At 41.8% G+C, this 14,259-nt stretch overlaps 1 protein-coding gene across 1 annotated transcript in view; it reads left to right on the top strand.

Annotated features, from left to right (window-relative positions):
* Positions 1-14,259, top strand: part of DIP2C (disco interacting protein 2 homolog C) — a gene marked incomplete at both ends in the record, with an annotated part of 288,528 nt that overhangs the window by 150,659 nt on the left and 123,610 nt on the right. The window contains one exon of the mRNA XM_079538586.1: positions 2,334-2,405. Coding sequence (XP_079394712.1) covers positions 2,334-2,405 — 72 coding nt within the window. The remainder of the gene's footprint in view (positions 1-2,333; positions 2,406-14,259) is intronic.

Raw genomic sequence — 14,259 nt, forward strand, 5'->3', positions numbered from 1 at the left:
GAGGCAGAGCAGAGCAGGCAGGAGACAGGTTGTGGGATGGAGCTGAGGAGAGCCGGGAGGGGAACCTGAGAGCAGAGCCAGGGCCAACAGGGAGGTGAGATCCAAGGATTCCAGCAGGAGAGCAGAGGGCTGTGGGCAACTGCTCTGCTTCCAGCTTCCAGGCACAGGGACTTGTCTCACAAATACGATTCTGACCCTACAATGAAAATTTTGGTGGTTTTGTATTTTACTAATTTGTTTTTTTAAATTTGGTTGCCAGGGCAATGATGCACGTGACTATAGCACGGTATTGATTTGTGTGTACATGTACTACCATGGGTATCTGAGCACCTGTAGCTCATAGTTTCATGTTTAAAATGGCATTGCCACTCTATACGTCCAAACTGGAGTGATGGTTATCCATAGGGTATCACTGTGCTGCAATCATGAAACAATAATACCATGTTTTTATTCAAATTAAGGCATATCTGGAATGCATAAGAATTCAGTCTTAATGAGCAAGGAGAATGAATGGCAATTTGTTTAACAGAGCTTAAATGAAAAAATTGCTCATATTTTATATTTTTCAGATGGAAATAAATACATTTGTTAATAGAAACATTTTAATGAAGTGGTATCTATAGTTACTGTCTGGTTTGTGAGAAGCTGACTGCTAAGAACACATGACAGAAGTGTTCAAAAGAGGAATAAACATGCTTAAAGAGTCAGTGTGTTTGAACTTTAAAAACATAGGTCCTCTTGCCAAGTCTACCACTTCCTTGGGTAAATATGGGACAGTTATCATTTCAAGTGCTTCCTTCTCACTTTCCTCATTTAAAAATACAGATATTTTAGCTGACTTCTTTTGTAGAGCAGTTTGAGATACAGTAGCACAGGGTAGGTGTTATTTTAAGCGCTGTTTTTTTTTTTTATCGAGGGTCGAAAGGTTTGCTCGGGACACTGGCAATGAGGCCTGGAGAATCTTACCTCCTTATTGCTTATTGCAGCCGTCCCCCAGAAGGGAGCTTCCCTTGAGGAAAAGCTGTTACCGTTAGAAGGTGTCCTGATGTAATTATCAACTTCAGGCCCACCCTCAAAAGCTCTCCTTGTACATTTGTTACTAACTTAGCATCCATGTACCAGAGTGGCTGGGATTGCAATGGGCATGCAGTTCTCTTAGCAGATGGTCTCCTCAGCTGAAGGTTGAACACTAGGACGGAAGAGCCAGAGTAGATACACACCGCTGTGTTTGGCTGGATGTTACTGCCGAAGTTCTGCTTCTTTTTGCGCTTTGTCCCCTCCTAAGCATTCATGCTTTTTCAAATGTAGAAGTCTAGCGTTGGTGTTCAACTGTATGACAAGTTTCACAAAAACGGACACACTTGCTGGACGGGCAGAGAATACGTTGTTATTTTAAAAATCTTGTGATTTTAAAGCTTGTCTCGTTTTAGCATTCAGAATAGCTTGTACTGCATTTAGTATTTATGTATATGTGTGTGCATGTGCACTCGCGCATTTGTAAAGAAGAACCTGGATGTTTTAGTTACTCTTGAGCACCAAAGCCAGGACTGTATTCCAGTGATGTGGCCTTCCTGAACTCTAATAAGACTAAAAGCATCTGTTTCATCCTGCTTATCTAATTATCCATTACTTTCTTTTAGAACATGTGTGCAGAAAAGCATTTTTTAAACTTAATAAGTTACCTAAAGAAACTGTAAACATAATGAAGGGTCACAGTAATAGCAAGAAACTTGGTTGTCTCCAAGATCAATTAGAGATTCTATTAGAAAGTCAGACAAAGAATCTTGAAGCTACTATTTTCTAGTATATCTGTGGTAGATTTGTTTTGTTTTGTTTCTGTTGATCTCATTGCTGCTTAGAAATCAGCTAAAACATTTATATTGCAGAAATAATATAGCAGCAGTTTCAAATCTTTTGTGCTTTATATGCTTGATTAGGAAAATCCCATTAATGATAGAAAATGCTAATCAGCAATGTGTTTCGCCAGCCTCCATGGGCCCACGCACTCCAAATAATCCATTGTTTGTTAACCTAATGAAGGTCATTGTAGCTTTTTCAAAGCTTGTGTGACAGCATATCAAAATGCTTTCAAAACTCTGCTGCTGGACTCCAGTGCTGAAATAAATCAAGGCTGAGTATTTACTTGTCAGAAGGGTTCTGGCGTAAATGAGTTTTATTTTTCTGGGTAGAATGATCATACTGTGCTTTCATTTGTTCATTATAATTGTCAAGACAAACAGTGCAGTGGTGGCTAAGCTCATGGCGCTGCCATTAAGCAGCTAGACTTTGTCTTTATCCACATCTTATTGATTTTCCTTTCCTTTTCTTGGCAGGTGACATCACACAGAAAGGATATGAAAAGAAGAGATCAAAATTAATTGGGGCCTATCTGCCACAACCTCCCGGTACGTGTATCTGTGCTTGCAATATATGAAGATGTCAAGCATACTGATAGTTGCCACAATAAAAATCTACATCTTTGAAAAAAATAATGTGGTTTAAACAAAGCTACTGTTATTCAGAAAAAGTTCATTTCATCCATTTCATATATATTTTTACATATATATATGTGTCTACTTTGGTTCTTGTGCACTTTTTTGCATACATTGGTGTGAGTTTGGCAGTCACATCTGGAAAATAAAATCAGCCTAGATTTATTAGAGACATTGTTTATTGTTAAGTAATGCAAAAATACAGAAGAAAATATGATGTCCTAACTCATTAAGACTTCTGCTAAGTAAAGCTTTCTAAATAGAGGTATACTTGAGTGGAAGAAAACTTTATAGCTTTGTTCCTTTCTCCACTTCTGGGTTTCCTGCTGTGATCTTACTTTTGAAGTCAACATAGAAACCAGCAACACCCCTTAGACTTCAGCTTGTCCTTCAGTGCATGATCGAGTGATCCTTTATAAACAGTCGGACTCTATATTTAGGAGTTGCACGTACCTGCCCTAAAAGTGTACAAAAAATTTCAAATGAAATCAAATGTCAAATTACGTATTGCTTCATTTAACTTATTCCCTATATGTGTTTACCAGAAACAAGAAAAAACTCTTCAGAGTTCATGCTTTATAAAGACACTGAATCTTGAAGTTGTCTATGCAGTTTTACTTATCACTGTAGGCCTCCATTTTACGTCAGCCTCATGGGAGCATGCCACACTCTCCTGTGCAGTCTCACTTGCTGTACAGGGGCTCCTCTTGCACTTGGCATTCCTGTGAGCCGTATTTTTGCTGCAGATCTGGGATCTAGTTCACTGTTTCTTTTACCATATTCTTTCTTTATGGCATTGATGGTTTTCTATTTAAACAGCTCATGTAGAGGTACTGACGTATTCTGGCTTCTGCAGTGTATAAACAGGTCTCTGGAAGGAAAGCCTCCTATTTTTTTCCATGGAAACTACAGTAGATAGAAAGAGCACAACAACACTATTTGATAGAGAAAATTCTCAATTACAAAGCACTATTTTTCAACATATTCACTACTGTTAGCTATGTATTTTTGCCAGCAATGAACAAGAGCCTGCATGCTGCGCTTGTAAAAATCTGCATGGTTGTCTGGAATGTGGCATGTCTTTCATGTTGCTGTCATCACTGCCGAAACGTACCACCCACTGCCTCACAGTGCTCACATCCACTGTTTGGTCTCCATAAAGAGTCAGCAAGCATCAGTGACTGTCTACGTGTACTGCTTTTTCTGCATGAAGGAAAACTGTCTTTTGTCAGACCGCCCCTCTGCTGCCATCTGTCACACGGCATCAAAATGTAATGGAATATTGACAGGAAGGTTCAACTTCTGCCGCCGTATCACCAAAATCCGCCTCTGAGATTGTGGGGCAACATCATAAAGCAGGAAGCATTACTTTCAGAGTATATTAGCTAGCTCCATAGCAGAATGGTATTTTGGGGCCTTTGGATTTTGTTTGGTATGCTTCACTGGTGGAAACTCCACAAAAGACATCAATATTACAAACACCTCTTCTTTCTGAAGAGATAATTCCTGACTTGAGGATGACAGTATCATCTGCTAACTGTTGGGAGCTGTAAGAGAAAGAAGCAAATCGAATCAGCAGAGCTACAATCCCAGAAGTTCAGTCATTAAATTTGCGGATATTTGTTGACCAAACTATCAGGCATACAGTAGTCTTCAGTATGTTCTCATGTTCTGTACTTAGATGTACTGAGTTATGGTGAGACTTACTTAACAGTAGTCCTCAACACAGGGTTATGGGTACCCTGTTTGGTACCCATATTGGTACCAGTATTCTCTTCTATAGCTAGTTGTGAATTTCTTTCTTCACAGAAGAAAATACAGCTCTTCCTCCAGAGAGCTCATAGTCATTTGGTCAAACTGTAGCCTTGTCTCAAACTGCTGAGGAATCTTCATGCCATGATGAAAGAGAGAAGGTGGAGAACTTACTGAGTTTTATCTTTCAAAGTCTCTGTTGTGATATTAAAGTTTTCCAGCAAAAGGACAGCATAGAAATCTGTATCAGTCCTGTAGTGGGATCCATTCAGTAATTCGAAGAAGTAATGACTGACAAAGTAGCAGATCTAGTACTATTGTAAAGATGGGAAGAAGCAGGGTGAATGTTTTCCTCTGTACCACTTCCCAGGAAAACTTGCACTGGGTTTGTGGGGATGCGTGAAGAAAGATTATGGGAGGAAGGACAGGAGAAGGCTATTGAAATAGTGTCCACTATTTTCTTGTACGTACATCAAGCTCAATCGTTTAGCTCATGGCTAAATGAATTACTGTGTTATAAAGGAAGATATTGCTTCTACTGTATTGAAGTATTTTCCTCCAGAAACTAATATTATTTGTTCTTGATCTTTGCTTTGGTCTTTGTAGTTTTTGTTTGTTTTGTTGTGGTACTTTTTGGACAAAACCTGAAACTGTGATTTGATATTTTCCTCCTAAGATCTTACTCACCTGAGGTCCCTGTTCAGTAGGAAGGGGAAGATGAATCCTTTATGAGAAGAAATAAGATAACAAAACAGATGCTGCGTTTCATAAGCCTCTGTTGATATCTGAACACTCAAATTAGTTATGTCTTTGTTGTAATGTGTTTTGATGGGGAACTGCAAGAAATATATAAGCTTTGGTCTTAGCTTTTGTCGTTAAAAAGGAGGAGAAGATGAAGAGAGATTATCAAACAGTGTGGAAATTGGTACGGCTCTTCTGCAGGGATTGAAGATCTCAGGGAAGGGCTGTGATTTGTGTTCTGTGACTGCACTCAAGGAAATTAAGGAAATCCAAAGGCAGTTCCCATCTGTTTGGGCATCCAAGTCCTCTTGCTGCACCTTTGCTAACATTTCTAACACCAATGTTGGCAGAGTGGAACATTGACCTCATTGGCTCCGTGAGTGTCCTGTAGTGTCTGTGCGTGTGTGTGCGTGTGTGCTGTACTGCATGGGGGCAGCAGCTCCATTCGTTGCTGTAACAAATGTAAAAAAACTAAACGTGAATTAATTAGTTTTTTTCAACTTGTTACAGCAGCGAATGGAGCTGCCGCGGTACGGTGTAGACTGCAACACAGTGAAGGAGCTGCCAGAAGAATGCTCCGCACTGCCAACATTGGGGTCTGTGACATCCGGGAAGCGGCCGCTAGAGAGAGAGCAGCCAGCACGGCAGGAAACCGGCCTCTCTTTTATTTTCGTTTTGGTGAGCACAATGAATGTATCTTTTTCAGTCTATATCTGTCTGTAAGTGTGCCTCAACTGGAAGTCTCTGGTAGATGTGTGCATCAGTCAGACAGGTGAGGGGCTGCCAGTGACAAGGTAGGACAACGGCAACTGGGAGGCTGTTACCAACTTCTGTCTACCTGAGAGCAGAGTGTTTAGAAGGGAGAAGGAATAATCAATTTTAATGCCTAGCTTCCATGCAGTGGTCACTTTGGAGGAGGAACATAGAGGAGGCTGTGAAACACAGGAAGGCATGTGTTTCTACTTCCCTTTTTGGCACTGCCTTTTTACAGAGCACTGGAAAAGTCCAAGTCCACCAGAATCAGGAGGAAGCTGTAAAAATCTGAGCACCCCTAGTTCTGTGCGGTTTCTAAGTAGAGACTGAATCTCTTTGGAAACTCAATAGACTGCTGAAACTCAGTAGAGCACTGGAAACTCCAAACCATTCAGAAGCAGGCCACAATCTAGGAGCAGGCACCAAGCTGATGGAGCACACTTGAGGGACTTCCTGTAGGACTATGTGTTGGCAGTGTGGACAGATAAGAGAGGGTCCCAGCTGTGCCTCTACAGCTGTGTCTTTCAGCAGTCACCCATCTTGCCTTCTGGGAATGTAATAGAATCATAGAACGGGTTGAATTGGAAGAGACCTTAAAGATCATCTAGTTCCAAACCCCGTGCTGTGGGCAGCATTACCACCAGCAGTTCAGGCTGTCCAGGATCGCATCCAGCTTGGCTTTGAGCACCTCCAGGGATAGGCCAGCCACAGCTTCTCTGAGCAGCCTGTGCCAGCACCTCGCCACACTGAGTAAAAAATTTCTTCCTAACATTTAGCCTAAATTTACCCCCTTTTAGTTTAAGGCTGTTCCCCCTTGTCCCGTCACTATCAGACTGTGTAAAACGTTGGTCCTGTCAGGGAGTTCTTTACAGAGAGAGTGGTGAGGTGCTGCAACAGCTGCCCAGAGAGGTTGTGGATGCCCCGTCCCTGGAGGTGTTCAAGGCCAGATTGGATGGGGCCCTGGGCAGCCTGGTCTAGCATTAAATGTGGAGGTTGGTGACCCTGCACATGGTAGCAGTGTATGGGAACTGCTGAATCACAGCCTGAACCTCTGATTGATCAGCTGAGGTGAGCACTGAATCAGCCATGGGAGCACAGGTGAAGGCAATTCAGCTGTGTGACCGGAAGGGGTTGAGCCTGGCTGCACCTCTCCTAGATCCCATTTAAGTGCTGACTACCAGTGGGGAGAGATCTCTTCTGGAGATCCCTCCTTTGGAGTTTTGCAGTGAGCCTAGGATATGGGTAAGCATTCTGTCTATTCTCTTTTGATATAAATAACCTGCTTAGCAAAATTCTCTGGTGTATTTCATAATTATAACATCTGTACATTCTTTGATTATACAGGTGGGGTTGGAGATTCATGGTCCTTGAGGTCCTTTCCAACCTTGGCCATTCTGTGATTCTGTGGTCCCTCTCCTAGTTACAAGCTCCCTTCAAGTACTGGAAGGCCACAATGAGGTCTCCCTGGAGCCTTCTCTAAGCTAAACAAGCCCAGCTCCCTCAGTCTTTCTTCATAGGAGATATGTTGTGCCTGGTGGCAGGCAGATGGTCCGTTCCTACTCCCTGGGTTTGTAGCAGAGGATTAGCAGGTCCCCAAGACAACAGATTTTCTCCTGCTAGTCATGTGGGCACGTGGACTCTTTCCTGTGTTCTTGTCCATGCTCTCACAAGGCAGACCTGACACAGTGTAAGAGATGGGCAGAAAGAAAATAGAACTTACGGTTCTGTCTGTGTAAGGCATACCTGCAAAAACATAATCCCTTTGAGAAACCCACACCCTCTCATTTTCAGACAAATTTGTTATTATGCTATAAAGGAAATCCGTATTGGATTCTGACTGTGTTGTTTGTTCTCTTTAGTTTCTCTACATACACCTAAAAGTGTGTACATACATCCATATACTAGAGCTCTTTGTGCTGTGCTCATGTTAGAAAGGGAAAGCTGGTACTTTTCGGGAATTAGTATAATACTAATTTGGAAGAGGTAGATGTGCAGCCATGTAGTTGATACTCCATCAGGCGATGTGGGAGTGCACTATTAAGGTTTCTATTTTGGACAGGAAAATCTCAGAGAGTAGGTTGTTGGATATGCTACACAGCAAATACAGACAGTGAGTCTGACGCATGGGGGACTTGCTGGATCCACTGCACATCTGCAAGTTGGCTGCGCAGTGCATGCACTGTAGGTCTCACACATCCAGATGCTGCACAGACTGCACATATGCAAAGGACATTTGTGTCATCCCAGCCAGACTGTTGAACATTCAGAAATCCGAAACGGATATGCTGCGTTTGGCAATGGTAATGGGAAAGAGGACAGGGGGAGCCTCTTTTTTCTTTTCCATTGAATTCCCACCTGCTTTAACTTAAGGAGACCAAATTGCAGCTTTCTTCCTCAAAGCGCTGTCTCTGGGATGTCAGTTTGTAGCTGGAGACATTCTGTGCACAGAGTGATTTTTCTTTTCTTAGCATGTCTGCATGTCAGACATCTAAAAATAATGAATAGTGAATCTGGACCTTTTATCTACACACGCTTCGCGGTCTCTCTTGTGCTGTGACCTTTCTCTTACTGCCTCTGTAGAGAAGCCCTGACAGCTAAGATCTGAAAGAATAACCGCTTAAACAGGCATTCGTTTCAGAATACTTTTCTGAAGATCATCTTGATTAGATCAGTCAGTTCTAGGTAAGATAACACGTGGACAGATACATGTGTGCAATTAGGAGGAGCCCTCCCTACAAGAAAAATAACAGAATTACCAGCCTCCCCCATAAGCTGTTTTTTTGCCCAATTTGCTTCCAGTCTTTTGCTAGGAAATTTGAGCATTCATTCACAAAACAGAGAGACAATGTTGTTATCAATTAAGATTTTCTTCTAGCAGCTTAAACATGGGTGGTTCATTCCTTCTTAATTAAGTGGTGTGTCTACACCAGATTGCTTTCAGCAATTTCCCATCATTGATACCACCAGTGTGGTTCTGTTTGTACTGTAACCATGTAGACCAGTCACCATCACTCTTTTTATTATTGCTAATGAACCTGTGAGATGCAGTGCTGCTCCTCTTGCAGGCCTGGAGACAGAGAGCTGCATCTCCTGCTGCTGGAGCCGCAACAGCACTGGTGCTGTAAGGAAATTTCAAGCTGTGCAGAGCAGATAGTGTGCTCCCAAATAAGGTCCCCGAACTTTATGAAACAATTTTTTGTAGATAATTTGATCCATTTCTTGTGTCCTCTGTTATTAATGAGACGTATTTATGTGTATCTGTAGTACGTGCATATTTTTGCATATTATGTGCATGTGTGCCTCCATTTACTATTCCTGCTGCTGGCACTTTGGGCACTGAAAGTAAACTTGGCGATTACCATTTCATTTTCTCTTCCACAGGCATTATTTGGATTGCAGAGATTGCAGGAAATGTTTAAACAAAGCTTGATTTTAGAACTGAAAAAATCCCTCATGTACTCACTTTATTAATAATAAGTAGTGTTGTGCCTTCCTAATTCTCAAAGATCTCAGCACGGAATAGCCATGACGGGGCATTTCAAAGCATCGATGTAGGCTAACAATACGGATTTTGTTGTAAAGTGTATGCATTTTACAATTTATGGACGTGTTTTTGAAGTAGTACAAAGATGTTTTACAGATGTGAAATCATGGTTCGTAAATGAAAGTAGATCATGCTTGAGGAAGTGTTTTGATTTGAATTGATGGATTTCTTGCAGGATCCTGTTTAGTTAAAAAGGGAAGTTCTGAGTGCACCTGAGAACTACCTCTTGGTGCCATCTCTTAAAGCTGTAATATTGCTTTGGTTTTGCCGTGCTGGTTGAGAGCCCATTTATTATTTTAAGCATTGTTTTATGTTGGCACTTTTGTTTTCTGTCTTGTACTAAGACAACATCAAACTGTTTTCAGACATGGAGAAAAATACATCTCCCTTCAAAGGTTGTACGCTAATAATAAGACAAAAATGGAAAGGGAAGAAACATAAGGAAAGAAATAAGCACTTGATGTGATCAGCTATTGTATCAGCTAGCAATGTGCTTAATTTCAGCACTTAGCGTGATGGCTTTTTTGGAGGGAAAGTATTTTTAGTACACATCAGAGTCAGAATCTTCTTCAAAGAATGTGAAGAATTTCAGTGAAATACTGTTGATGTTCATGGCGGGCATCTGTGAAACAGAACAATAGCACCAAACATCAAGATGTTTGTCTGAAAATCTGATAAATGCGTGAGAGAAGGTGGCTTAATCTGATGTGAGCACTGAAAAAGAAAGAAAAGAAATACACCATTGCAGGCCTTGAAATAAAGTTTGTGTATGTTGGAACAGAGCAGAAGGAGTGAGCGGAGGCATGCGAAGAGCTGGCTACCCCTGTCAAAATGCAAAGCTGATAGAATTTACAACAGAATGCTCAGAAGGGACAGATCTGCAGCAAATTTCTTTTGTTGAATGCTGAAGGGAGGATGTTAAACTGCTGGCAGTGTAAATTGAGCATTGGTGAATGCCTTTTTCTTTCTGTTCTCCTAAAAAAGCCTTCAAATTTAACACTGAAAATTTGGGACTGACATAGAAAAGTGGAAATCAAGCATCATGTATGAATGCAGCAGTGATGTGTTATCCACTGTCCCTGAGAGATTGAGGGGAAAGAAGGGAAAACATTAGAAACATTGAAAACCTTGTTAGGAAACATTAGGAAACAATGTTAGGGTGTGTGTAGAGGATGGCCAAGAGGATGACTAGTGGGAGAGTTGGAGTTGTTTAGCCTGGAGAAGAGAATGTCCTGAGGAGACCTGACAGCAGCCAAATGGGACCTACAGGAAAGGTGGGGAGGAACTTCTCCCCACTGCAGGGCAGGACAAAGAGTAATGGTTTTAAATGGAAAGAAGGTAGGTTTGCATTAGACATGAAGAAGAAATCTTCATGACAAGGCTAGTGAGGCCCTGGAACAGGCTGCCCTGCCCTTGAAGATGCTCGAGGACAGGTTGGAAAAGGGCCCTGGGCATCCTAGTCTTCTGGGAGGTGTCCCTGCCCATGGAAAGCAGTTGGAACTGCGTGATTTTTAAGGTCCCTTTCAACCCAAACCTTTCTGTAATTCTGTGATTCTGTTATCCATGCTAATTTTGTATTGAGGGCTTAACGCATACAAGGAAATCCTGGAACGCAAGATGGAGATTGTAATAAGCAAAGAAGAAGATAGATTTCAAGTATGTGTATCGTTCGAAACCAGGTACAGAAGTAAATGTGAAAGCTCACCTGTGAAAGATAGATTGTTAATGAAACATCTCATCAGAAACTCCATCTTCTCCAGGTTTATCTAGCAAAAGCTGGCATACCTTCCCTGGTTGTTTTTGGTTAGCAGTGTCACCTTTTAAAACTTCTTTGGATTAGGCTGATCCAGTGAATTTATTACTTCTATATATATCTGATGGGAAGAGTGAAATGCCATGCTAAAAAGCTAGTTCCATGGGAGCGGCGTGACATTTAACCTGTTTACAGAATAGTCGGTGTGTTCATCCCTTGGCTTTGCTTTTAAAGCAGAGTCAGCAGCCATTGCATAGAAGTCAAGGAAATAGTTTGAACTGAATGCAAATACTGTTAACCTTCCTTTCCTCCAGCCCTGATTTTGCTCTACAGCTTCTTCTCCTGGCGTTATACACTGTCAGCTAGATTTAGAACAGTGAAAGCAGCCTGAGTATAGAATACCTTCTATCTCTTACCGATTAGGCATTTCCGCTTTTAAACATTTTCTGATTCAAAATTTTGACCTAGTCATAGAAATATGTGATACATCAAAGTGACTTGTCAGCTGTCACTGAGGAAGCAGTTGTCCTCTGTTGGAGAGAGCCATGCAGTTATTGCAGCATCACTAGCACACAGCACTATAGAATCATAGAGTGGCCTGGGTTGAGCAGGACCTCAAATTCCTCAAGGACCTATAATTCAACTACAAAAAAGAAGCAATGAAGACTAGAAGGGAGGAACAAAGAGATAAAGACAAAAAAAGGAAGGAAAGGGGTGACTGAAACCTGTTTCCAGCTGACAGCTTTGTGACTTCCATGCACATAAAAATAAAACTATCCAGCTTGCAGTGGTATGCTTAAATTGCTTTACTGTGGCTCTTGTATTTTCAGTTAAATGTACAAAAGGTAGGATCCAGCTTGCAGACTAGGATTTGTAGGTTGATATATCTGCATTAAGTTGTCTGTCTATGAACCTGGTATTTGAGCTTCCATTCTTATGTGAAGAGACACAGTTAATTCAGTTGATGAAACCCAGAGGGCTTTTCAGCTTATTCTGAAGCAGATTCCACCTTCCCCTCCCCCTCCCCCCCCCCAACACCTGCATAGCTTTGCAGACTCCACTGGGCTCTCTGAGCTGCCTGAACATAAGTGTCCAATACTGCTCAAGATTTCCTAAGGTATTAGAGACATCTGCAAGGGCAAGCATGCAGAAAACATCTTAAAGGGGACACATGAGATCCTGGTCAAGGCAGGTATACTCTGTAACATCTGATAAGACTATGGGCACCTCTGTTTTGACTCCTGGTCTAGGTCTCTATTTTCATTATAGGAGCTCAGCTTAAGCTCCTCCTTGTAGGCACCTAAATATAGGTGTCTTAATCTGCAAGCTGAATCCCACATTAGTGGCATTAGATAAATGAACTAATACTCACATTAAGAGCATGGCTGTTAGCTCCAGTGCACTTTCTAATGCTTATGTGCAATACAATGAGCACAAAGCACTGGCTTCTCGTTCTTTCATATAAAATAAATGTGTTCTGGGCATGTATTTTTAATTCATATTTTTCTTAAGTTCTTTGTAACTTGAAATGAGTCAGTGCTGCTAATTGTACTTACTTTCTAAGCCCTGCTAGCAGCAAGACTGTGGTGGCCTTTGGCGTTATTAAGAATGATATGATTTTGACAGTGATTGGGATTGTGTCTGTCTACAGGGCATTGGGGTGACACTGTCCTTTCTTTAATGAAAGCCATTCATTGCTCTGCTGCCTCCTTAAATTTGGGAATTGATCTAGGTATGAATTCACAAGGCCCATTACTCCACCACATCCACTGATCCACAAATACGTTTCGGTCAGGATGCACTTCAACGAGCATTAGCACTTAACTCAAGGACCCTGCGTGCTAGCTGTGAAAGCCATCAATTTGGGGGTTTTAGTTATGTTCAGAATTCCAAGTGGAAAAAAAGATGCTTGTTACTGCACTGTATTGCCAGAGCCTTCATGGAGGTGAACAGTTCAGCTGTTAACACCGCTTTGCTATTAATGGCAACATTTCTCTGAATTCATGGCGTTCATTATTCTGTATGGCTTTTACTTCTACCTATCGCTCAGAAATGGCAGCCAGTAGGTTCCAACTACTGCATTCCTTGTCTTGCAGAAGGGAGCTGCCTCGGGGAAGGTATGGGTCCCCGCGGTGCTGGGCAAGTCCTGCTCCAGCCCTTTCTGTAAGGTTTCTTACTGTCTCTCTGTAGTGCAACTATGCTTTGTGTTCTCACACAACAGAGAACTTAGTACAAAGAGAGCTCTCCTCACAGAGGCCTGTTGGAGAACATCTCTGTTTCACTGTACAATTGACTTCTGTAAAATGAGAGCCACACTCACATGGACTGATCTGAGTAGAGGTTTATTTGCTGCTTTATATGGACAGGAAAGTGGTATAAAGTCATCAAGTAATCCCCCCAAAAAGCAGAAGCTTTTTTGTTGCTCTCATGGAGCTTGCTATGTCCCTAAGTGCAAACCAGTGCAGCACGTTGAAGTTGCCTCATTCCTAGTTGTTAAAGAAACCCCCTGTTACTGATTGTCTTTAAAAGAAAAAGCACAAAGTAGGTGGGAGGTAAACTAGTGTAAAGTGTGCACATTTTAAAATAGAACTGGATATTTCTGTACCTTTTGAAAAGACAAGACTCTGGGGGGAACTGGAGCAGGGCAGGACCTTTCCCAGTTGGGCAGATTAGGCCAATATCATTGACTGGCTGGTTGGGCTTTCTGATATTGCCTGCAATGCCGGGGTAAGAGGCTGAGGCTGCATTCCCGTTTTTGTGCCCTGGAAAAGGGCTTTTTTCACAGCCTCAGCTGCAGAGAACAAGACTGAGACAACTGAGGTATCTCGCAGCTGAATGGCCAGGAGAAGGAAGCCAGGGCCTCAATGTATTCTGCCCAACAGCTATCAGGTCCACCTGAAAAAGTCTGCCTGCTACAGAAGTTGCATGTCTTTTTGATGCTTTTCCTCACAATATACCTTCAGTGTTTCTAAGGCCTATTGTCTGTGGCTTTGTTGTTTGAAAAATGTAGTTAGTCTTGGTTTTCTCTCTGATCCTGTTGTACTTCAGTAGGAACATCTATTAACTGCTGCACATTCTTGTCTGCATGGCATTGCCATACACAGGCAGGGAAGCTGTGGCACTGCTTTCTTCACCAAAACTGTGACGCAGAATGTTAGATGTGTGTCTTTGGCTGTGATTTTTGTAAATATATGCGATTTCCAGAAAGTATCTTATTATTGTAC

This window comes from Tetrao urogallus (assembly GCF_951394365.1).
Source record: "Tetrao urogallus genome assembly, chromosome: 7".
Taxonomy (NCBI): domain Eukaryota; kingdom Metazoa; phylum Chordata; class Aves; order Galliformes; family Phasianidae; genus Tetrao; species Tetrao urogallus.